Below are 24470 nucleotides of genomic sequence, written 5' to 3'. Positions count from 1 at the left end.
GTTGAGTCCAGTGTTTCCTAAAGAAAAAATAATTTCTGAACATTCGGGGGTCAAATCAGCAATCTGACCTTTTAACCACAATCCTGCAGAAACACCTGCTGCAGCCGTGTGGGTGATCGTCTTCTCAACTTTCACGCAGCTTCGGTGGTTTCACTTTCAAGCCTCTGTCCACGTTAGGTGACTAATGTGGGTACAGTATTTGCATGCATGTACAGTACTCACACGCATCTGCGTGCTCGTAATCCTCATCTGAATGTGTTTGCCTCATCGAGGGGGTGTGTGTTTCCACGCCACCAGCCCCACTCACCAATGTCACCTTCATGGGTGGCTCCATCGTAGGAGCATCCTTCAGAATGTAACAGATTAGCTTTGCAGGCAGGGATGTTGATGAGGTCATCACTTCCCAAGGTCACACCTACACACATCCAGCTACAGGCCCACTGGCGTAAAAAGCCCCCACCACCTCTTCAGATCCTATAGAGCCTTGATTCCACCTCCTGCCTGTGTGCAGATCTGAATAAGGCCTAATAAGCCACATCCAACAGGATAAGCCTCATTGTAATACTGGGTGATGGAACAGGCTGCTTTGGGCCCCTTCAGGCTTCCTTCACCCTTAACAGACTCGGTGTTACAACATACTCTATGTTACTTATGGCATTTCCAAGCTCCCGCAGACTTTTTAATCCCCACATGTACATTTCAACATGCTGCGTAGCTCTGTTACGCAATGATTGATGATAGTATCAGCTCTTTTAGATTCAATCAGTTCCCCATGTTCACGCATTGGTCCTAGCTGGACGTCACATATGCATTCTCCACACAGAGTTCATTTAAAGTGGCCAGGTCCAATTTTTTGCTCTCTTCTGTGTGTTTGTGTAGCTGTGCAACACCATGCATCCAAGTGCACTGCCACGATTAAGTCCTTTCTGTCATTTGTGGACCATATAATAATAATTGGGCAAAATGGTTTTTCCGGTTCTGATAAATGACAGCAGTCCCCTTTTCCATCCCTGCATCTCTTCTGCTCCATCAGAGGAAGATTCTCTCCTCCAGCAGTTCCTCTTGGGGTTGCGCAACTGCGCGGCAAAAGATGGACTTGGTACAACAGGCTACATCTGTATGTGTACTAATTTTCCTCCACTGATTCTCTACGGAAGGCAAATCTCCCTGCTGTACAGTGCTACATCTCTTTCTTGATTCCCCTCCCCTCATGAGACAATGAGCACATTGAGGCAAATCTGTTTCCACAGCCTGTGAATAAGAGACGGCCAGCTTTGTTTTGCACGAGTGTGCACACACACACATATGCGAGTGTGTTTGTGTGCGACAGATAAAGGACAAATGGGTTTGTGTGCGGGCACACATATTTGTGTATCCATGTGCGAGCGAGATGCCTGCGTCATGCGTTCGCCATGTGAGTCACTTGGTCTTGTGTACAGGGCTGTAAGTAGTGAGTAAGAGCCCTCTCCGCTCTCTGGGGCCCCAATGCAAAACCAGAAACTGCTTTCTGCTCCATCTCTGCTCGCCGCCCAACAGGTTGTTCTGTCAATAATGAATGCAATAAATGGACGTTTGAAATCTGAGATACACTCGAATAGGAGATGAACACAATGATGCCATAATCCTCTTGTACACCTACTATACCAGAGAAGCAATAAAAACACATCTACGCAGTTTTTCCCCACACTTTCTTGGGTGTCTTCTCTCTGTTGGAAATCTCATCAGAAAACATGATGAGAAGACAGAGGCTGTATCTGAATAATAGCTCAGTCCAGAACTGTCTTCTTTGGCGTCCTGCTGGGATAACTGCAGGTGAGCCATAGAGGAGATAGACAACAGCAGCACAGAGGGACAGAGAGAGAAATAGGTAAACACAAGAGTGACGTCTACGGTTGATGACCAACACTGTAGTGACTCCAACACTCTCTTTCTTGTGGACTGCTGGAATAAAGGCCTCTGCTGGTTATCTCTAATTATTCTGAGGTATAAAGCAAGACAAATATTCTTTATCCAAACCGGACGTCACTGCTCATAGTGCACACACTCCATAGATATATTATTTGGTGATTATATAATTGTGCATCCAGATGTAACCAGATTTAGAGCCTTTACTGCTTTTGCTTTGTTATATTTAAGCTGTCAGCGTCACTGGAGTTCTTCTGTTACACAGCAAACCAGAAAACCAGACAAAACATTTTTTTGTTGCAGCTGTTTTTGGACTTATTCCACCATCTAGTGGTAAAGCCGACGCTGTTACATATTAAAGCCGTGGAACTTTCAAGCCTGGGATCACCAGAGGTCAGTAAAACGCATCTGCAGAAACGTGCAGAACGAATAGTGCATACTTTACATATTTGATTCAATTTATTTTCAGAGACATCAAATAAAATACAGTGATTGCACACACGCACAAAATCATATAAAATGGCAGCTTTTGATGGAACTACTTTGGCACAAAATGAAGAGGACACATAAAAAGTGCTCTTTTGGACAGAGAAACAGACACATGTAGGTAGAGGAATCAGAAAGAAGGACACACAGAAGGACGTTCAAGTAAATCTACAAATGAAACCGAGCACTAAAGAGATTAAAGGCTGAAGAATAACATTTAATTAAATATTATTTGAGTTTACATCAGTAGCACCAGTTCACTGTGAGGTCTCTGTCATGCTACCGCTTGTTCTGCATCACTTGAAGCAGACGTAGACATAAATGTCTTCCTCTTCAAAGTTCCCACACAGACTGTAGCTGTATCCGCTAGTGCGATACAAATACGATCCACGATGGCAGGGAGACGTGGGGAGTTTTATTTTGGAATGTTTTTTTTGTATTTGATGCACTTGGGCCCCCCGTCTTGAAAAGCAGCACCACTTAAAAGTGAATCCAACACTTGAGGCTACAATAGATTTCATCTTACGTGGCTCCATCCTCGTCCTCCTCTGGTTCTGGCAGGCTGCCGGGACACGGCTCCATGGTAACGGCGACGCCCATGCCGCTGCGTCCGAGAGGCATGTCGGTGACGCAAGTCCATTCATTTCTTTCTGGGCAGTAACACTCGACGCTGGACAGGAAGCCGTGCTGGTTAAAACCTCCTGAATGGCCACACATGAACAGCACAGTTAATGAAGCTGCTAATAAACAAATTAGGCTACTGTATATCAATGAATAATTAAATTCAATTATTCTGTCTTTAAGCAATTTATTTCTCACTTCACAAATGCATTCGTAAAACAGGTGAATTTCACTCTTCGATTCACTGTTGATTTAATTTACTTGTTATTTCTTCCTGATGTGACATTTAATTTGCCTGCTGCAAATCTGTTTACTCTTCACATCTGAACCATACGTTAGCCTATTTAATTAAACTACACTGATTCAATGAGCAACATTAGAACAAAAAAAAGGAAAAAAAATACAGCTGCCACTGTAGCAAGAGTGGATCACCTACTGATCTAGTTTCTAGTCAATCCAGATTATTTAATTAGTGAATCAGTATGTATCTTTTTACGCTGAGATGCTAGCAAGTGTCATGACATTTTCTAGAAATAGTTTCTAGAAGAGACAAAATGAAAGTACTTTTAAAAAAAAAAAAAATCCTAAAGACAACATGTTTATGGAAGTCATTGCAGCCCACAGAGGCACTTATACTCATAAAAATGTAAAACTGTCTTAAATATGTGGGAAAAAAAAGCTTGATTAGCGATAATGCACAAAACAGGTTTAACTGCAGACAGTCAACTGTAATCAGTTGTGAACCAGAAACAATAGAAAAAACTCTATCACAAGCTCTTCTGGTTCATTTTCTCTCACTCTACATCCTTTTAAAATGTCACTGCGATTGGTGATGTGACTGACCGAAGACAAAGATGCGTCCCTGGTGGACTGTGATTCCATGTGCGCTGCGACAGTACTGCATGGAGGCTCTGGGCTCCCAGATGTTCCTCACGGTGTTGTAACGTTCCACAGAGCACAGCTGCGACCGCCCGTCGTAGCCTCCTACAGCGTACAGGTACGAGTTCATACACACCAGCCCTGCAAAAGCAAATAGAAAAAAGGGAAAGCTATTGTAAAGTGTCTGATGAGAAAATTGTTGTCAATCTCAAAAATATTCAGCGGCAGGTGAATTTTATTTTGCCATCAGAAAGGGAAATGGGGAAACAGCTGGTCTTTCTCAAATATGTTTGTATGTTTGCTATGTAAGAAGAAGCAACACAGTGCAGTTTTACAATGGGACAATATGTTTAGCAGGCGCAGTGGAAACTCCAGGGATAACACTTCAATTAGAGGTACTGATAGGTTGATTTTTTGTTAAATGTTAGGACAGCACAAGGCAGATGTTTCCTTCCAGTTTAAAGTTAAACCAATTTACTGCTGGCTGAAGCCCTAAATTGGGCCAGAAATGCCAGAAAGCACACAAGATCTTATGTGACACTACAAGCAAGCAGTGTTTGTGTGACACTACTAGTAAACATTCTTTATCTGACACTACTAGTAAATAGTATTTGTGTGATAGCTTTAGTAAACAGTGTTCGTGTGACACTATTAGTAAACAGCTTTTATGTGACACTACTAGTAAACAGTGTTCGTGTGACAGTTCTAGTAAACACTGTTTCTGTGGCACTACTAGTAAATAGTAAATACTGTTTCTGTGGCACTACTAGTAAATAGTAAATACTGTTTATGTGATACTACTAGTAAACACTGTTTGTGACACGACTAGTAAATAGAATTTGAGTGACAGCTCTAGTAAACGGTGTTTATGTGGCACTACTAGTAAATAGTATTCATGTGACAGTTCCAGTAAACAGTCTTTTTGGGACACTACTAGTAAACAGTGTTTATTTAGTAAACTGTGTTCGTCTGACACTCCTAGTAAACAGTGTTCATGTGATACTACTAGTAAATAGTATTTGTGTGACACTACTAGTAAACAGTGCTTTATGTGACACTGATAGTAAACAATGATTCCAGTTTAAAGTTTCTACCAGTAACTAGTAAAACAGTGTTTCCAGTCAACAGTGTTTCCAGTTTAAAGTTAAGTTTATTTGCTGCTGGCTGAAGCCCTAAATTGGGCCACAAACTCCAGAAAGCATGCAAGATCTTATGGGATACTAGTAAACACAAGCATGAGAAAAAAAACAACAACACATACGCAGACCCCCACACACAATCTAAATCTATTAATTTGAGTTCCATGAAATGCTAACTGTCCTAATTGTGTTTGTCTAACTCTTAAATTGGCTCAGAAGTGCACATAGACTCACCCAGTCCGCTGCGAATAGTGTTCATGGGAGCCAGTTGTTGCCAGCTGTTAGTGTCAGGCTGGTATTTCTCAGCAGTGTTCCAGCGGTTCTGTCCATCATACCCCCCCACCACATACAGAGCCCCCCCACAGGCTGCCACTCCGGCCCCAAGGCGAGCCATCGACATCGGACAAACAAAGGACCAGCGGTTAGACTCTGGATCCCACCTGCAAACCAAACAGCAGTCACTCAGTTTATGCACAGTGGTCAGTGTGGCGATAATCTGTTGACATTTCACTAATGACGTTGCAATATTACTCGATTAAAATCGGGGCTGCAAACATTAAATTGATTCAGAGGAATCGGGGGAGCAGGCTGTGAGCAGCAACCTCCTCAATCTGCACCAGCCAGTCAACTTTAAGTGGATTAGGTTAAGCTGGCAACCATGTTTGGCAACTATTGACGAGCTTTATTTGAAGCCAAAGATGGTGTAACACGAGCGAGAGCAGAGAGAGACAAGGAAGTCGACATGGAGTGCAGCAGACATCATAAAAAACATCAAATCTTCAGTGTGCCAGAGGTGAAAAAAAATCAGGCTTAAAGGTCTACGGTTGAATTAATCTCCACCCTCTGGATCTCAAAGCCAGCCAGCAGGTTTAAAAGGCATGTTACCTGCCAAATGCCAAAATTACACCATTTATCAGAGTTAGAAACTGTAAAAACAGAAAGTATCTTAAACTGTCCAACAATTCTTAAAAAACCCTCATCGAATCAAAGCTTAAAATCGTGAAACTTCATCATCATTTTGCTTTACTGGTCTTATTTAATTATTTGCCAATAATAAACACTTTCTCGTAAGCAGATTCTGTCAAAGTACAAAATTTCTGTGTCCCTCGGTGCAACAGTGGCTGCAAAAAACGTGATTTTACAAAAATTCTTTCACTATTTAGGCTAAACTGGGCTGAACTGCAGGCTGTGTACACAGAGCAAATAGGGGACGAGTGTGAAAAGAAACTAAAATTGTAAGAATATCTAAAGCATGTAGAGTTGCCATTTTTTTTCTAGCTCTGGGAACATCTATGAGCACTTGGAAAAATGTTATGTTAATTCCAGGTTTTTTTATTTCAATTATTTGCAAAATAAATAATAAAAGAATTTCACTTTCCCGTTTTTAAATGATTTATTGTATTGTGAGTTTGTAATACTGCACAGAAGATATTTTTGAGTGCTTTCTACTTCTAACTTTGGTTATGAAGTTTCCATAAAGGCATAGGACATTATGTTGTAGTTAAAAGTGAATTTAAAAAAAGGAGAAAAAATGCATATGAAGAGCCTGGGAATCAGAGGGTTAATGTAGTTTGGCATGAAAACTGCTGGCAGGAGGAAACAGCTGGCCTGACTGTCTAAAGATTAACGAATGAACAAATAAAGAAAATACTTCCTACCAGCAGCTCTTCGGTTCACTAATTATTACAATAAATACAAAAACAAGTGTAACAACAGACTGATTTTTACAGTTTATGATGCACTGATTCCACAACTTTTAACTCGTGCACTTTGTTTTTTGTGTGGATTAAACAAACTAAATATAAAATGTTAATTCAAAAGCTCTAAAGGTGCCTTCATATGTTTATCTTTCGACATTAGCAAACTAGCTTTACTGTTCACAGTGTTTATCCTAAACTAAGTTAAGCACCGCAGCTAATGAGCAGATATGTGACTAATGTCCATCTTTTTGTCTAACCCTCCAACTTTAAACAAGCACATTTCTTAGAATCTCTAACAGTTCCTTTCCCATTGAGAGGAGACAAACAAAAAAGACCTGAATCATGGTGAGGCAGCCTGGACTGCATGTACTCTGACTGGTTAATGATTAAAAGTATGTTGGCATTGACTGTATTCCAGCTGTAAACTGCAGATAGGAGGGTGGCTGATATTACATCAGTTTCCCCTTAAAGTTGGCAAAGTGCCCTTTAGGAAAGCACTAAATTTAAGTCTTGGATGATCTTACTGACGACGACACTCGGCTGCGAACACTAAAATTATTTGATTATGCATCTGCAGCAAGACACACAATGCATCAGTGACAAATTATGCTTTTTTCCCCCCAATTTAGCAAGCAGGTATGACTCCCTGCTGAGTCTCTTGCCTGTTGCTTGGATTCATTTGGGAAGCATCCTGAGGAGAGAAGCCTTTTTCTGCCAACTATTATTACTATAAATGCTCTAATCTCCTTTGATGTGTTTCACATTGAATTTTCATTTCAATAGTTTTATCAGCTTTCATTATATTTAGCAGCTTCTCATGAGAAGACTCCCAACGGGCGTCTGATGAGTTCTAATAATTCTCTTGTGACTAGCATCTTTTAGAAATCCATACCTTTCACGAGAAAAAGGGATTAAGGTCACATTTGAAGCACCGTTCTTTAGATATGGAAAAGAAAGCTAATGGTACCAATAGGAACTGTCATCCTCTGGCTCTTTTTTTTTTTTCTTAGTAATTGCTTGATTTACAACAGCATTAAAACTCCTCCTGGCAGAGATTTAAAGTGTTCCCAACCAGATCGACATTCCTGGGAAGTTTGTCTCGACATGTTTTGAAAGAGCTCACGTTGTTGTCTAATTAGGCTAATACCAGCAAACTTCTTGACTGCACTTTAGGTTGAATGGCAGCTATTCAGTTCATCTCTCTCGTGCCATTATATCCATACTTACACGGAGGTAGCTGCACTTAATCTAACAAAGTGTGTGCAGGAGAAAAAACAAGCACTCATTACATTCAACCTAGTAAGGAAAAAAACATCATTAAAAACTCATTATTTCTTGAGTGCCTCATGCAAAAAAAAAAAAACCCAGAAATGTCTCACCTCTCCACCGTGCTGTGATGCATCGAGCCCTGGGAACCTCCGACGGCGTAGATGCAGCCGTCCACCACGCCCACGCCGACCCTGTTCCTGGGGACGTTCAGGGAGGCCCTCTGGCTCCACTGGTTCGTCATGGGGTTGTAGCAGCACAGGGCGTTGGACTCGGTGTTGTTTTGGAGCGACATGTTCCTGCCTCCAACCTGAGTGCACATTAAAAAATAAAGATTACAGCGGTTTGTTGATTTTTTTTCACACTTCTGCAAGGAAATATTAGTGGGGAAATTAATATTACATGTAGATAAAAACGACGCAAGAGTGAGCCACATCCCATATCAAAGTCATCGCATGATGAGATGCAATTTATAGTACCCCACTGTAAAATAGTAGCAGATCTTTTAGCTATCAGGCTCCTCTGCTGTGAAACCAGCTCCCAGGTTGGGTTCAGACACCTCCTCTACTTTCAAGATGAGATGAAGCTTCTAGTTATTGCCAACTCAGGCGACCCTGAACCATCCCTTATTTATGCTGTTATAGCTCTGAGCTGCTTGGGGACATCCTATGACTAAGCATATCTTCACGCATTGATACCACCGGTGCATGTGACTAAATTTCTCCGTCTCATAGTTTCTGTTTTATCCCTTGTCTGCAGAGCTACACTTTTCTGATCTTCGGTACTGTCCTCACAAGCATTCCCAGTCTTGTTTGTTGTCTTTTCTCTCTCTGCTCACCCCAACAGGTCGAGGCAGACGGCCGCCCTGCCTGAGCCTGGTTCTGTCGGTGGATTCTTCCTATTCAAAGGGAGTTTCTTCTTCCCTCTGTCCCCAAGAGCTTCCTCAAAGGTTGTTGTTGGGTTTATTTCTATAAAATGATACTGTAAGGTCCTATCCTTACTATGTGAGGTACCTTGAGATGACTTATACTGTGAATTGCTGCTATGTAAATAAAACTGACCTGCACCTTAAAGTTTTGTTTAAAGATTAAAATTAATTTCACTGGTAATATGACAGAACTGATGCAACCTACAGTGTAGAGCAGACCAAACAGTGCACAGGCTCCCAGACCACTGCACGGAGTCCCCATGTCGGCCAGTTTTATCCAGACATTCCTCCTGGGATCATAAGCCTCCATGGAGGACAGAGAATGCTGGCGGTATCTGAACAGAGAAACAGTGAGTTTGTAGTTAGACAGATGAATGCTCAGTGTGTTATCTTTCTAAATTCACCAAAACTATACCAGTCATGAGAGCCAGAAACTGAACAAACAGAAAGAATCCTCAGAATTTCAACTCTCTAACTGTCCTTGAGATGGGTATCTGCTAGTACACTTAACCAAAGCTCAGATTAAAATCGCAACACATCATCAAAGTACTTTTATCTTATTTGTATCTTTCAAAAATGTGCCAAAATAACCACCATATTCTGTAAAAAAAAAAAAAAGTGCAACCAATAAGTAATTCAGCTGCAACCACCAGTCATGTGACAAAAATCTGGCACTATTTTCACTGAACTGTTGGCAGTGTTGACACAGAGCAGAGAGGAGACGACACTAGAGACTGAAAGGAAATTAAAACCTACTTGATAAATAGAGTAGACGGAGCACGATTTAAAAATGGCATACAGAAATTTGCCAGTGAGTCGTTGCAAGATACATTCAGCATGGTGGAATATCTGGAGTTGATGTGTGAAAAATGCCAGTTTTGCAGAGGTTGTAAAAACACAAGTAGTAAATTATCTATAGTGTGCAGACATCATGTTTTTCCAATGTTTGTAACACAAATTTAAATTTTGTAAACAGTCTTTCCATAGAGGGGCAAGACTTTATATTGCAGTGAAAAATATGCCTACAGTGAGTAAAAATATGCCCAAAAAATGCCCAGAAACTGCTTGGGGTCCAGAGAGTTAAATAAAACGAACTCAAGAGACACATTCTTTAAAACTACAGAAGGGCCAAAGACAATATGTTGTATGTACAGGATTCATGCAAGGTGGATGTTGAAATTTCACAAAGGAGCAGATGTGAAAATAAAAACAAGTCAATCATAAACAAACTGAGAACCTTGACTGTATCTGTGGGTCAATGACAGCATTATACCATAAAACTGGTCCTATGACATGTTGCTCTATGACACAGAACAACATGACTGTTACATAAGTCAAGGCTGGCTCAAAACACATGGTTAAAAAAAATGCAGCACAAGTGAAAAAGCACCACCAACAGGCGTGCACCCAAAGGAGATCATTTGTGGTTGAAACTTTGTAGATTCAAAGAGGAACTGTGAACAAAAAGGCACGGTGGGATACTTTTTGGTTTACTTTTCAGGTCAAAATATAGTTTTGCGGTGCTACATAAAGGGATTTCAGAACAGAAAACAGGGCTTCTCAGCAAGAAAAACAGATTGTGTAACCCACAAATATCCACTAGGTGTCAGACTGAGTCACTTTCTGGATCAATGGGATGCATCTAAAACAGCCTGAGCTCAATAAAAGCACAAAGCGATATGTCATAATTAACTTGTGGCCATCGGTATCAGTAATAGACATCAAAATGCTAAGTGTGCAGCATGTAATGCATTATTGTTGAGGATATACGAGATAACTACCCCCCCGCCACGTAGATGAGTTGGGTTCCACGGTTAGGTGCAGGAGGAAGCTTCCTGAGCGTCATATCCTGGAAGATTTTAGACAGGAAGTCCTTACAGGAATTGGCCTGAAGGTAAAAGAAAGGTGAAAAAAAATTAAAACCAGTAAACACTTAACTAAGTGGTTACTTATTAAAGAAATTGTTATTGGTTAATATAGCACTTCATTTTTATCACACTTGTAGAATGAAACACCAGCAGAGAATATCTTTTCTGAGCATTTCCATAAGAAGAAAACACACTGGAAGGCTTGTGTACCTTACTGAGGATGGGACAAGACAGCAGCTGGGTCTTCAGGAACTTCGGAGGCAGAGCGTAGATATGAACAGCATTCAGGAGAGCATGAAGATACTGAGCTCTGCCCTCCATGTCCCAGCGCACCCAGTCGGTACAGGCCTTATACACCTGACGGGAAATTCATTTAAAACACATCAACATGTGGCATGTCATTTTTATCTAAAGGCATTTTGATATCAACTGGGTCAGAACTGATACCAACTCTGCAAACTTATGTAAGTCTGGTTGTCTCATTTAGTATGAGATCAGTCTTTTTGTTCTTATCTAGAGATATTACATTCATATATTTAGTCTGCTTATACACCTGTGTTCATACTGTAACATTCTACATATACCTGTACTGTATAAAATACGCTTTACTTCTTATGCACATCTGGTTAGATGCTAAGCTGCTTTTTTTTGTCTTAGTACTTGTGTGCAATGACAATAAAGTTGAGTCTACTCTAATTTATGATAATATTTGTTAGAACCACTATTTCGGTGTCGCTTGCTAACTATATTATCACAATTTGCTCATGTATTGAGGTTATGTACACATTTTCCTATGAATCAAAGTCTAGTAGTATTCTGAGTGATTTTTGGATTTATTGTAATTATTTTGATAATTATGAGCTGTGGTAGAAGCAAAGGGATGGACTTAGTCTTGGTTTTTTGTGCAAACATAAAGGAAAATGTGTAGAACGAGGCATCAGTGCAATTTTTGACCTCACATTAGATTTAGAAATGTTTAGTTATCTTGTTTAAAGTGAGAATAAATTAGCAAAATACAAGCAGACGCATCAGCGCTGCAGCGTTATGACATGGAGCCTTTCCAAGAGAGTTTTGCAAAGAGGTTTGCAAAGATTATAAGAACTAATGCACACAATAAAAATGCATTTATTTCTCTTTGCAGAGACAACTGACAATCTTAATATTGCATCTCCCTTCAGCTTTTCTGAGTCTCTCTTATGACACTGGAATAGTAGAAAAGACAACAGGGCATAACAATAAGGGAACATCGAAACTCCAATTTCATAAACCAAATTCACTATTTTAAACTCGATTATTACAACTACACATTTACGTTGCATCTCCATTGTCTGTTACTGTAATAATTTGACTGTTGCTCACAAATGCAAACACCAAAAACATCTTACAACACTATTCCTATGCTTTGACCTAAATTATCCTCACATTTTTCCAAAACAACAATTAGTACAAAAATTATCCCAAATCAAACATATTGTGACTGAAACGTGCTTGTATCATAGTTTTTTTAACTAGTTCTTTTAATGCCACACACCTCCGACTCACAGAGCACCTTGAGACTCTCCTGACTGATGAGCTCCAGCAGCTGGCAGTGACTGAGGCTGAAGAACTCGTCCTCTTTGGTCACCTAGAACAAAGGGACACTGCAGCTGACATTTCACATTGTATTTAGATGAATGTCTTGCCAAGATGAAACATTTTTTTTGGACCACTTACAAATATAGTTTCCATTATTTAAAAAAAAAAAAAAAAAGTGACAAGAAAAGAGTAAGACAAAGTGCATGCTGATCCAGTGCCAAGTTTATCCTCGAGGCAGATGAGTGGTCTTTGGGTTTAGGTACACATTAAACACTGCAGCTTGACTTTTACAACAGCTATCAGAACATATGAATACAGGATGTGATGTGACATATTCACTATGAAAGAAGCAAAGCAGAGATCAGCTGCCAAGTTGTGACTAATTAGCTTTTCATTTACAAAACACATCAAAACTGCCATGTTCTGTAGCTTCTTTGGTGCCTTACAGCCTTCGACATGCAATCAGTGTCTATATGATGAACAGTCAGGATGAAAAAGTGCTAAAAGCTGCTGTCAGGAGCTTTGATTCAGGCCTCGCAGTCTGACCTCAGTACTGAGCTGCTAGCGAGCGCTATGGCTGATGTTGATGGAGCGCAGACTGGCAACGAGTGAGTGCAAAGTACAAGATCAGGAGAAGTCAGTGAAGGATCTAAAAAGGCAGAGCTGGATGTGAGTTACTTCACTACAAAGAGCAGGCGAAGGAGACGAAAAAGAAGCTAGCAGGTAAAAAATGGGAAATAATAAGAAACTGCAAAAAAAAAAAAAAGAAACTGCAGACGGCAAAAATGATCAGAGATTTTGTGGACTAAAAGACGGACCGCTAAGAAATGACCTGTGGGAACTTAACACTTGAATGAATGAATCTCCTGCTGGGAGACAAGTAAAGAAATTTGCTCTCGCATGTACTTTTTGTGCCAAATCTTCCACAGATGGACCCAAAGTGGCTTTCTCAACACAGTAGAAACAACACAGTCAACATTAACAATGCTGACAACAGGTGTGAACTTGCATTATTTATTGCATTCCAGATAAGGAGCCCATTTATGCAAGACCAGACAATTGACAACTTTTAATCAGCTCTGTTTCTTTGCACAACAAAGCAGCCTTCGTCACAGCTAACGTCAGTCTTAATGCCACCGACGGCTGGAAAAACATGGGTGTAGCACTGTAGGACATTAACCAAACAGTTCTCCTCAGCTGTGCTTGGAAACGCTGGCACAACCATGAGCAAGTTTTTAACGAACAGTTCTTGTGCACAGTTCAGTGCACATCCACCTTCCTGCACGGTTTACAGTCAGTGATCTGGGTGAAGTTCACTGTAGCATTGTCAGTGGTGTGAGAAAAATATGTTAGAAAATTATTCTAATTTGCTCAAAAAATGCTATGGGTGGATTAGATAGTATATAGGATGCATGAGAAACATTTACCACTACAACTACACCAAATAAAACAATAAAAGAGCCAAAATGTCTTATCAAATTAAGGAAATAGAACAAGCAGAATAAAAGAAAACAGAGGTTAAAAACATATAAAGAAAGAGAAATAAAATAAAATAATAAAATTAATGAAAATAAATGAATAAAATGTAAACAGATTAAAAAAAATCTAATTAAATAGATGGCATGACATAAAAGCAAGTCTATAAAAATGGGTTTTAAGCATTGATTTTTTTTTTTAAAAAGACACTGATTCTGTGGCCTTATCTCATCAGGCAGGTAGTTCTAAAGTCAAGGGGTCCTGGTGGCAAATGCTCGATCGCCCTTAGATTTAACACTTTTGACTGTGATGGTCAAAGCTGGTGCAAGATTATGACAAAATAACATGTCCCAATTGCATGAAACAGGCCATACTTTGTCCCAGAAGCTCTAATACATACCCAAAGAAAAGTAAAGTATGTGATTTGGAATGCAGCCTGTGTGTTTGTTTCATGAAGAGTGAAGCCTTGATAAAACCATGTGGCCTGACTAGACAAGATTCTGAGAGAAAACCTAGAATTGCATGTTTATAAAACTTGTGCACGTGTGCAGCGTACCTCGTTGAAGTGTGTGTTGATGTACTCTCGGCTCCGCTGGTGCAGCTCCGTGCAGCCGATCTCTTCTGCAAAGCGAGCGATGCCGATGACGTTGGCCGGCTCCAGATGTTTAACGAGGAAATCGCAACACGCTTTGGCCACGTCCTCCATCTGGTATCTTGTAGAATATGTCAGAAAAGTGGAGAAAATAACACGACTGCTTGTGTATTCTCCTGCTACATGTCTACCTTAAGTGTTATTCAATGCATTTGACTGGTAAATCTGAAAGAGAGGTGTGCAAATATGAGCTTAAAGCTGTTTTCAGCGGCTCTGGGTTTTCTCTCCAAGACAGTGCGCTGTTGTTTACGTACCTCATAGCAGCCAGAAGAACGTGAAGCACACACTTCTCTCCCACCGTGATGTGGGAGGTGTAGGCAAAGTCGATGAGTCTTCCCACCACCTGGGGGCAGACATCGCGCAGGGTCACCTCGGAGGCGCCGCACTCTTTGAAGCTGCTGGTGAACATGGCTCTGAAGTAGGGGCTGCAGGAGGCCAGAACCACCCTGTGCACCTGGAAATAAAAAGTAAAACAATAAAAAAATGCAGTGTGTTTGATGGGAGTGAAACACTGCACAGTTTGTGAATTAAATTTGAAAAATCCCTAGAACTGACCTGTTAGCCGACAAGTTGAAAGACAAGTCAAAGTTAAGGAAGTAAAATAAAATGAAACATAAAAAGAAATTCGGATTTCCCTTTTATCCACCATTAGTTGGTTAAAAAAAATCTATACCACATCTTAAATTGAAAAAAAATCTAATTATTTTATATTTTTCTTCTAATTACCTCCATCTTAACTCTAACTTGATTTTATTACTCTATTTTACTTACATATACCCATTTTACTTTAGCACGAACTAAGTCATTGATCAGTTCTTTGTTTCCCAAAAGCAGCTTTTTGACAGCATCTGATCAAAAGCACAAATTAAAATTTCATTTTCCAACAGACTTGTAACACTGAGTTGTAAACATTTGAAATGAATATACTAAATTGACTTAACAACGTAAATCAAACCTAATTAAGCTAACTCAGAGCCATCAGTATCAGTGTACAGATCTTTTGTCTGCACTCTGCATGTTACATTTCCAGTTTTACAAATGCTTTTAAGATAATGAGATGGGTGCGTCTTTTAATGTCCTGAACAGTGATTGAAGTTGGCTTACTAGTTTAACAGAAAACACACGCTTTGTTGCAAACAATCCCTGAAACCAACTGTAACAATTAAACTTAATCTGCTAATGCAAGCAATATAATAATCATCTATAAACTGGACTGCACAGTGCTGCAGCATGACCTCCTGCAAGCTTATGAAGGAGGACTCCAATTAACCATTAAAGATTTTCTTGATAAATCATTTCTATAAAATGTCAGAGCAATTAAAAGTATCCATCACTAATGTCTGAAGCTCTGAGGGATATTTTTCTTTATCTTATTTTGTCCAGGCAGTCTCAAAATCAATTTCTATTACATAAAAAGCAGTACAAAAAAAGGACACTTTACTTAAGCATACTTATTTTTCTAAATGTATTGTACTCTATTAGGTGCTGCTATTAGCTTAAACTCCTCAAACACTTCATATTAACAACATAATTTCATGTGCAAGATTCTATTATCATTCACAACATTACAGTTTCATTTCAGTATCATTGCCAGTATTATCTCAAATTTTTCTTTACTTCTTTCTTTTTAATTCTAGGTCTTATTCAGCTTCATTATTTTTTACTAAACTTATACTTTTTGCTTTTCTATTAGGTACTGCTGTTGGCTTATAATAATTATACATTTTATATTTACCATTTTATGTTTATTCTTACGTTCCTGTAATTTTTCTGAGTAATAAAGTTCTGTTTTATCATGTCTTATTGTATCTTATCTTAAATTATCTTTTAGTTTCTTATCTTAATAGCGAAGTCATCCGCACACGAGAGAAGCTAGAACTTGGGAATGTGTGAGATTTTTACCTAAAAAATTGCGTTTAAGTGAATCAAAATCCAAAAATAATCACAACAGTTACCTGTTAAATCTGTATTAATCGATCGATTAATTGCTTCCACTGTGCTTGTTGCAACTGTAGTGAAAGATCTTCAGCCAGCACCAATTTACAGACTTACAAAATTTGGAATATTTAAAGAAATAACGAAACAAACTGCACACAAGCATCACAAGAGTCAAACTGGCATTTTTATTAGCATTTAACTGTCTTGTGTGGTTCATATTGCAGCTTGATATTATCTTTTTAAGCTGTTTAACTTAAATTTTGGTTTATTAAGTGTTTTTTTTGCTTGTTTACTGTCCAAAAAGTGTCTTTGGGTTACATTAAAGGCACTTAAATCAGTCACAAGTTATTCTAATTATTATTAATTACCTTGAAGTCCACTGTCCTGTCCTTGTAGGTGACGTGCAGCACCAGGTCGCACAACATCTCATGGCGTCTGAACTCGTCCATGACCTTCAGCGATCTGGAAGCGTGATTCTCGACGGTGTAGTCCAGATATCCGGACCCGTGCATTGAAGGAACCACGATAGCTGAGAAATCTGAGTCGCGTGTTGGACGTTTCTTCCTCAGTGAGCAATGCATTCTGGAGAGTGCGTAGCAGTAACTCCAGATTTAGTTGTTCTAGTTATTAGTGATCGGTACCTGCTCAGTCATACAGTCTTGTAAAGTCCAAGAAGTTCAGTTCTTATCCCATTGGGGTCAGACTGTCAACAGAGCAAATTCCTTTGGTCTTTAGCTCATGAATGTAAAGTTTCCAGTGAGCAGATGTCTTTAGTTTTTCCATTTTTGCAGAAGATTTAGCACAAAAATGTCTTCAGTGAGTCTATGTTTCCCAAGAGATAAGCCAGAACAGTATTATCCATTGGTGATCAGGCAGAGCAGGCCGTTTGCTGCAATAAATGAGTTCCTGCTTTGTATTTCTCTGCTCGAACGCGGCGGTGAAACCAGCTTGTAGACCAATGGCAAACCACACGATGCTCCCTCATTCACACATCCAGCCTCCGACATGACTGACAGCCTTTACGTCAGGATCAGACGGTTCCCACACAGCGAGTCAAACCACGATCGCTAAATGACTGTTGGTCCATAATGTACAAGTTTCTGGGCTTTGAAAGTAATCCATCCGGATGTTTCTGAGAGTCCTCTGCCATGTAGAGCTCCAGAGGAGAAGAAGAAGTGGTTGGCAAACGCAATCAGTCGTATCGTAGCAGAGATTTCTTTAACAGGACGTCTGTAGTGAAGCTTTTCCTGCAAGTGAGAATAAAAAACAGAGAAAGTTAAGTGAGCTGAGAGACTTTTAGTGGTTTCACAGGAAGCTAATGGAATCAGATTCTCTTGTGTATGTAAATGTGGGTGTATGAGAGTCACACACTTCAGGTTTCACTTCCCTGAAGCTGAAACAGAAAAAAAGATGTTTTCTGTTGAGCTGCTTCATGCCACAGATTTCACCAAAAGAAACAGTCATTGTATTTTTAGTACTTGTTCATATGGGGAAGCGATTTTCTTCAAAAACCTTTTTTCAAGCAGAAGGTTGTCCCATCCGGTCTGTAAATGCATCATTTATAATAAATGTTCTACCATTTTTATTTACTTTTATTTCAACCGAGGTGCTTATTTAACTCAAAATGGAAACTAAAAAAGATAAATAAGTTCATTCATACAGACTCAAGACCTGCAAAAAAAATGGCTCTTTTAACTCCTGAGGTCAATGTTTTAATTGTGTGGACTGAATTTTTAAAGATGTTTTAAAATGTCAAAAAGAAGGATGCAATATATATATATATTTTCCACATTGGAAAAAGCTGAAACCAGAAAATATTTGATTTTTTTTCCTTTAAAAATGACAGAAAGGGCGATTTTTTAACGGTGAGGATTATTGAAATTTTCAAATATGTCAAAAATTAGGCTGCCAATAACTAGTTTTCTAACATAAATTTGTTTGCATTGTTTTCTTAATTAATCAAGTGATCATTTGATCTAAATGTTGAAAAATGATGAAAAAAAGACTTGATACAATTTGTCACAAAGAAAAACAGCAACTTATCACATTTGAGAAGCTACAAACCAGAAAATATTTGACATTTTTTCTTGAAAATGTCAGAGTAAGTTTCACCTAGTGGGGATTAATGGAATCTTTCAAATATGCCAAAAACTGGGCTTCAAATAATTACTTTTTAGTATCAATTTATTTTCTGATGGGTTTCTTTATTAATCAAGTGATCATTTTGTCTAAATGTTATGAAATGGTGAAAAGACTTCATGCATTGTTACAACCAGGCAGAATAAACATCAATTTGACACATCTGAGAAGTTAAAAACCAGAAAATATTTTAATTTTTTTCTTGAAAATGTCAGAGTAAGTTTTTCCTAGTGGGGATTCCTGAAATCTTTCAAATCGCCAAAAACTGTCTTCAATTAACTACTTTTAAAATACCAATTTCTCAATAATCAAGTGAGCATTTCATCTGAAATATAAAAAAGCAACATTATGTCACCAAGAAAAACAGAAATTTATCACATCTGAGAAGCTGAAACCAGAAAATTTGGCATTTTTCCTGAAAAATGTAGATGTATATGTAGAAATGCAGAATTTTTTCAAATATGCCAAAAGCTCGGATGCAAATTTTTAAAAAATATTTTTCAAGTATGCATTGTTTGCCGATTGTTTTCTTAATTAATCCAGTGATCACTGACTCTAAATGGTAAAAAATAATGAAAAAAATATTTTATTCATGGCATCATAGAGAAATACAGCAATGTATTGAATGAGAAGCTACAACCAGAAACTGACTTTTTTTAGAGGAGAAAATGGCAGAAATGTTTCCAAATAAGCCAAAAAATGGGCTACAAATGTAATATTTTTCAATATCATATTTTTTCCTGATTGTTTTTTTTTTTTTTAAATTAAGTGATCATTCATTTTTTAGATTTGTAAAGTTTAAGAAACGGTAAAAAAATGTACTTATCCGTCACGTATCACAAAAAGACATCGATTCACATTACAGAGGCTAAAAAAGAAAAAGTATGAATGTACTGTGTAATCCATTTATCAACGAATTATCGCAGCTCTACCAGAACCACACAGAGGTGCTTCTGCCCTTGATATATTTAAAACTTTGCCCAGACAACACAGTTTCCTCACTTCTCCTTTCAAAAGGCTCCTCTGAACGACAAACTGTGAGCAGTGAGTCACAGAGGAGTCAGTGAGACTCTGCAGACATCAGATAAAGAAACACAGAACAGACATTCACACCATTTAAAGCAACACAAGGTATGAATGAATTCCTAACAGACACCAGAATCTGTCAGCGACCAACTACTCTGCTGTATTTCTGAATCACATTCACTTCTGTGCTCCTACTTAAACTTACTGGGCACTTCATTTTCTGCATTCTGGTGATTTTTATGCACCCACTTCTGTCTTTTTTTTTTTTTTTTTGCAACAATTCATGCTTCATGTAAAACATTAAATCCAGGCACCAGGCGGTAAGTTAAAACAGAATATAAAGCAACACGTCTCTGTACTACTTTCAAATATTTATTATCCAATAAATCAACTTTTCTTACGTACTATTATCGCTGCTGAGTCAACACACATATTGACGAGATTGATTCCGTCCTTTTGTGTCTTTTGTTTGGAGAAGGAGCCTCATTAAATGTGCAGGTGGCACCAATTCTCATCAATTAATCTGTCATTAGCAGTAGTTAATTTGTAAACCCACTGGACTTTTATGGCTCGTATGTTTCGGCAAGGCTTCTGCTCATGTTTCGATCGTTCTGCACATTTGAATCATATCATAAAATATTGAAATTTTTAGGGAATCAGGAACTAAACCTCAACGAGAAGAAGAATCTAGCACATTCTGGTCAAAATCGATTAAAGTTTTGATCAAATCTATTAGAGAACGAGACTCTAAAACTCTAAAAATGTTACTTAGTGGCTCATAGCTTGCTGGGTTTCAGAACTTTAACAAAAAATGTCTTAATATCGGACCTCCTCCTATGTTTTCGTCTCCTCCATGATTATGAAGCTTTCTGTGTTTGCACCATGGAAGGATGAGCAGCTGTGCTGCTGCCAACTGAGATCACAACACAGCTTGTTCATGTGGTGGAGATAATTATGTTTTTCACAACAGATTCAGTAGATATATGAGCTCAGAATTCACAGTGTTTGCAGTAATAAAAAACCCAGAGGAAAAAAAAACCTCTGCTGCTGTTAGAGACACTGTTGCATTTAAAACTACAGCATTATTTCAAAATAAAAGCCCTCTGCTTCTTAAAAACTTCAGAAATGCATGCTTGGACACGTTACCAGGAAATCTATGTCTATGCGGCTCTATAACCGATTTTGTTTTGTCACAGATGCCTGATCGAAATCAAGATATCAACATCACCAACATGATTTGATTCACTTGCAAGCTTATATACCCGCTTCTTTTTTACAAGTTACTTAAGTGAAAAAGCGTTACAATCAGTTTACAGTTGCAAAGCTGCAGATCTGCAAAGAAATGCAGGGACATGAGGGTGAAAACACACTGGATTGTTGCTTTACACCTCCTGATACAAACCTACACTGACAGCTTGACCAGTAAACATGAAATCCCTGCATTCCTCAGTGTCACTCGCTGCTACAGCTCTGAGCAGAACAAATCAGCTCCTGAGCTCCAGAGCGAGAAAAGACTTCTGTTATCCCGCCTGTTAGCTGCAGCGCCTTTATCTGTGCAGGGGACGCCGAGAATCAATAAACACGCAAGCATGAGATCCATTTCTTGTGCAAAAAGGGACGAAACCATGCATCGATGCTAATTATTTACAGAACGTCACTTTTTTTTCCCAGCTTTCTGCTCATATTTTGTGAGTATTGCACGAAGCAAAACTTAAAAAAAAAAAAAAAAAAAAAAAAAAAGGCCGGTTTGGAGTGAAGGAGTGCAGCTTTTGCAGAGTTGCACAATGAAATCTACTCAGCTTCACATCTGACCCTGCAGTCAGTCGGCCTGTCATATGACCAAAAGTGTCAGACAGAAAGGGAGGGAGGGCAGAGAAAGAGAGATTATGAAGGGGGGGGGAGGCATACAGCGAGTGTGAGAGAGAAAAACAAAATGGGAGAGTAAAATGACTCCATTCAGACGAAGAAAGATACGAGGGGGTTCGACAAGAGACATGTATGGCTACTTTTCCATAAAAAGGGGCCTTTGTGCTTGGATAGATCAGCCTGTCCTCTTCTAATCAGGCTTTAAGGGAGTTAACAGTGAATTACAGCTCAGAGTGCAGAGCTTGGCTACTATAAAGCGTTGCTCAAGTCTGCAGTAACACTGTGAGAACACCGGCTGACATTTGGTCTCACCACTACACTGATGTTGTAAAGCCTGTGTGACCAAAAAAACGTGACCAGGAACACCACAAGCGGCGGCATAGTTTGGTTTAGTCACGTTTGCTTCCCAAACTGCTGCTTGAAATTAAGAAAAAGACAGATTGCCGTCAAGAAAACAGCCCGATTCGGTTAAGGAGCGGCATCCATCACATGAAAATTGTACTTTTGACACGAAAACAAAGAGACGATTATAGTAACTCATTGACTTTGGCACCGGAGCTGTTTGCTTTTCATAAATCAGAGGCCCGGCTCAGTGCAGAACTTATTAAAAAAAAAAAAAAAAAAAAAAAGGGGAGACAGAGAGAAGAAGAGTTAACCATTTACAGACGGTTGCATATAGAGGACAGCACAGGGAGATCTGCCGACTGTGGCCTGTGCAGCAGCTTCGACCTGCATGTACGACGCGCAGCAAGGGCTTTACATGAGCAGCAGAGTCCCACCACTCAACCTTTGTCAACATGTTGTCTAAAAGTGCTGAGCTGTAATGACCACACGTGTTTTGAAATGTTTTGTAACTGCGGTGACACCAGATCTCCCGCGCTGTCAACCTTCACATGCAGCTGACTTGGGTGAAAGGTTGCAGATGACGTGAAAAGTGCCACCTCACACCTCGAGTCATATATAAGAGATAAAAGCTGAAGCGCAGATATTAAGGAATTCAACGGTTTCCCCACAGGACATTTAAAAAAAAAAAAAAACGCTCCAGCCTGAAAGTACCTTTGCATAATGGAGCCTCCTGCCCACACACTCACCATATCGGAACAACTAAATACACAGTGAGCTAATTAAACTGAAAAATTGCCTTCTTATCTGGAAAAGTGTGGACAGAAACTATTTCGAACATAACGAACGACTGATGACATGCTGATAAATGCGACACAACTGTAAACAACAACAGAAAAGTTGAATATTCTTGCTTTTATGGTGCTTGCAGTGTCATTTGAGTCATTTCCCCCCCTAATTTACTGATACGTTTTTACTAATAATTATTTTTTATCACTGATGAAAATTTTTCAAAACTGTTCATAAAAATTCCCAAATACCAAAATGGCATATTAAAAATGTTGTTATGGTCTGAGCAACATTACAAAATAAAATAAAATTCTTACATTCAATGCACTAAACAAAAAATGTATGAAACTGATATTTTCTGCTAATTTACTGCTAAATTAAGGTCTCAATGAGAATTTAGTCCTTTTCTTTAATCCTGAATGTTTAATTAGGAACATTCTTTTTATTTTTGTTTTTATTTAGCAGAAACTCACTAAATCACAAGCAGTTGTTTGACATTTCTATTAGTGGACTGATGTGAAATTAATTATTCTGAAAACTGATTTTATACTAACTACTTAATTTTTCAACCTAACATAGCAAAGATTTGACAGTTGCAGATTGGTAAATGTGATAAAATTATATATTTTTAACATTTTATATGATTGTAAAATGGATTTGGAACTTGTAGTTGCAATAGTGTGTCCCTTTGGACACTGGTAAAGTATTTTTTATTAATTTTCTGGCTTATTATTGATCGATAATCAACTTTTTTTAATCAAATCTGAAATTCCAGACAACAAAGGTCACAGAGACGCCTTCCACTGTCTTCTTCCTTGCCACAAACACAGCAAAACTACAAGATATTTAATGCACAATGACATAACTAAGCAAAATGCTCCCATAAGAGCAGCTAGAACTAAGAAATGTTTGGCATTTTAGTTCGAAAAGCTTATTTTAATGTGTAGTTTCTGTTATCTACTGAGTGATTTCAGCTCTTCAGAGGATTCGTTATTCATGATGATGTTTCTGTGGGAAGAGGAGCCAAAAAAAAAAAAAAAAATCCACTACTTTTGCTCCATTTGGCTCTCAGCCTCCTACAAATGAATTACAGACCTGCACAAACTACAATGCGTAAAAGTTTCAATTCCCTTTCAGGCGTCTGCGCGCCAGCGAGGAAATAAACTAGAGGTCGACAACAAACTTGAAGGCTTTTGTACATAAATGTAGTTGTTGTTGCCACAATAAGTAAAGTCACGAGTTCGGCTATAAGATCTCAAACTCACGGGAAGCGTCTTATATCAGTGACTTTTATCCAAAAAAGGCACGTCGCTCAGAAACAGGCTGAAAGTGTTTTGTAACAGCTGTGGGTTAACTCACCTCCAACCTGAACGACAGCTGCGAAATCACGCCAGAAACCACCGCGGGGGACTTTATCTGTCCGGCCACAGGAGGGTGTTTCTCCGGCGGAAGCTTCTCGGTCCTCTCCGGTGGACTCAAACCTGCGGATCGGTCGCTCGGATCCGCGTCAAAGTCACAAATGCGCGGAGTCGCTGCGCTGCGTCTCTGCGGGCTGGAGTCCAACCGGAGCGGGGAGGAATTTGTGCACCAACATGACACTGCAACTCTTTACACTGCAAACACCAATACGCATGTGCGGGGACCTACATGGCAACAAGTCAGGAGCGGCATTCCTCAAACTGAAACTGGATTATATAACAGCGGGTGAAACCTCGCTGCAGCAGGATCAAGCGAGAAAACCTTCTGATTTTCATCCTCACAGGGAAACTGAGGGGAGAAAACCTCCAGAGAAAAACCTACAACTTCTTGAGAAGTTTGATGGATGATTCATGGGCAGAAAGAAAGAAAAGAAAAGAAAGACTCTGGAGGTGCCCT

The 24470-nt window shown here is 39.1% G+C and overlaps 1 protein-coding gene across 1 annotated transcript; it reads right to left on the bottom strand.

Annotated features, from left to right (window-relative positions):
* Positions 1-2342: 2342 nt before the first annotated feature.
* Positions 2343-24227, bottom strand: keap1a (kelch-like ECH-associated protein 1a). Its single transcript, XM_023291774.3, has 12 exons — positions 23955-24227; positions 16802-17680; positions 14750-14949; positions 14400-14556; positions 12324-12416; positions 11003-11149; positions 10706-10812; positions 9130-9259; positions 8110-8306; positions 5265-5470; positions 3856-4032; positions 2343-3092 (listed from the first exon to the last, which is right to left on the bottom strand). The coding sequence occupies exons 2-12, from the start codon at positions 17012-17014 to the stop codon at positions 2914-2916; spliced, it is 1806 nt and encodes a 601-aa protein (XP_023147542.1). The 5' UTR covers positions 17015-17680; positions 23955-24227; the 3' UTR covers positions 2343-2913.
* Between the last annotated feature and the right edge of the window lie 243 nt (positions 24228-24470).

This window comes from Amphiprion ocellaris, chromosome 20, assembly GCF_022539595.1.
Source record: "Amphiprion ocellaris isolate individual 3 ecotype Okinawa chromosome 20, ASM2253959v1, whole genome shotgun sequence".
In the NCBI taxonomy this organism is placed as follows: domain Eukaryota; kingdom Metazoa; phylum Chordata; class Actinopteri; family Pomacentridae; genus Amphiprion; species Amphiprion ocellaris.
The sequence above is the reverse complement of the archived record's forward strand: the minus strand, read 5'-3'. Positions and strand labels throughout refer to the sequence as shown.

What these genes read in the sequence shown, in the direction of transcription:
- keap1a (XM_023291774.3), bottom strand. Translation starts at nt 17,014, where the DNA reads ATGCATTGCTCACTGAGGAAGAAACGTCCAACACGCGACTCAGATTTC. An exon ending in GTTCTTCTGGCTGCTATGAG is followed by an intron (nt 14,557 to 14,749) that starts GTACGTAAACAA and finishes ATATTCTACAAG; the next exon opens with ATACCAGATGGAGGACGTGG. An exon ending in CATCACAGCACGGTGGAGAG is followed by an intron (nt 5,471 to 8,109) that starts GTGAGACATTTC and finishes TTTGGTTTGCAG; the next exon opens with GTGGGATCCAGAGTCTAACC.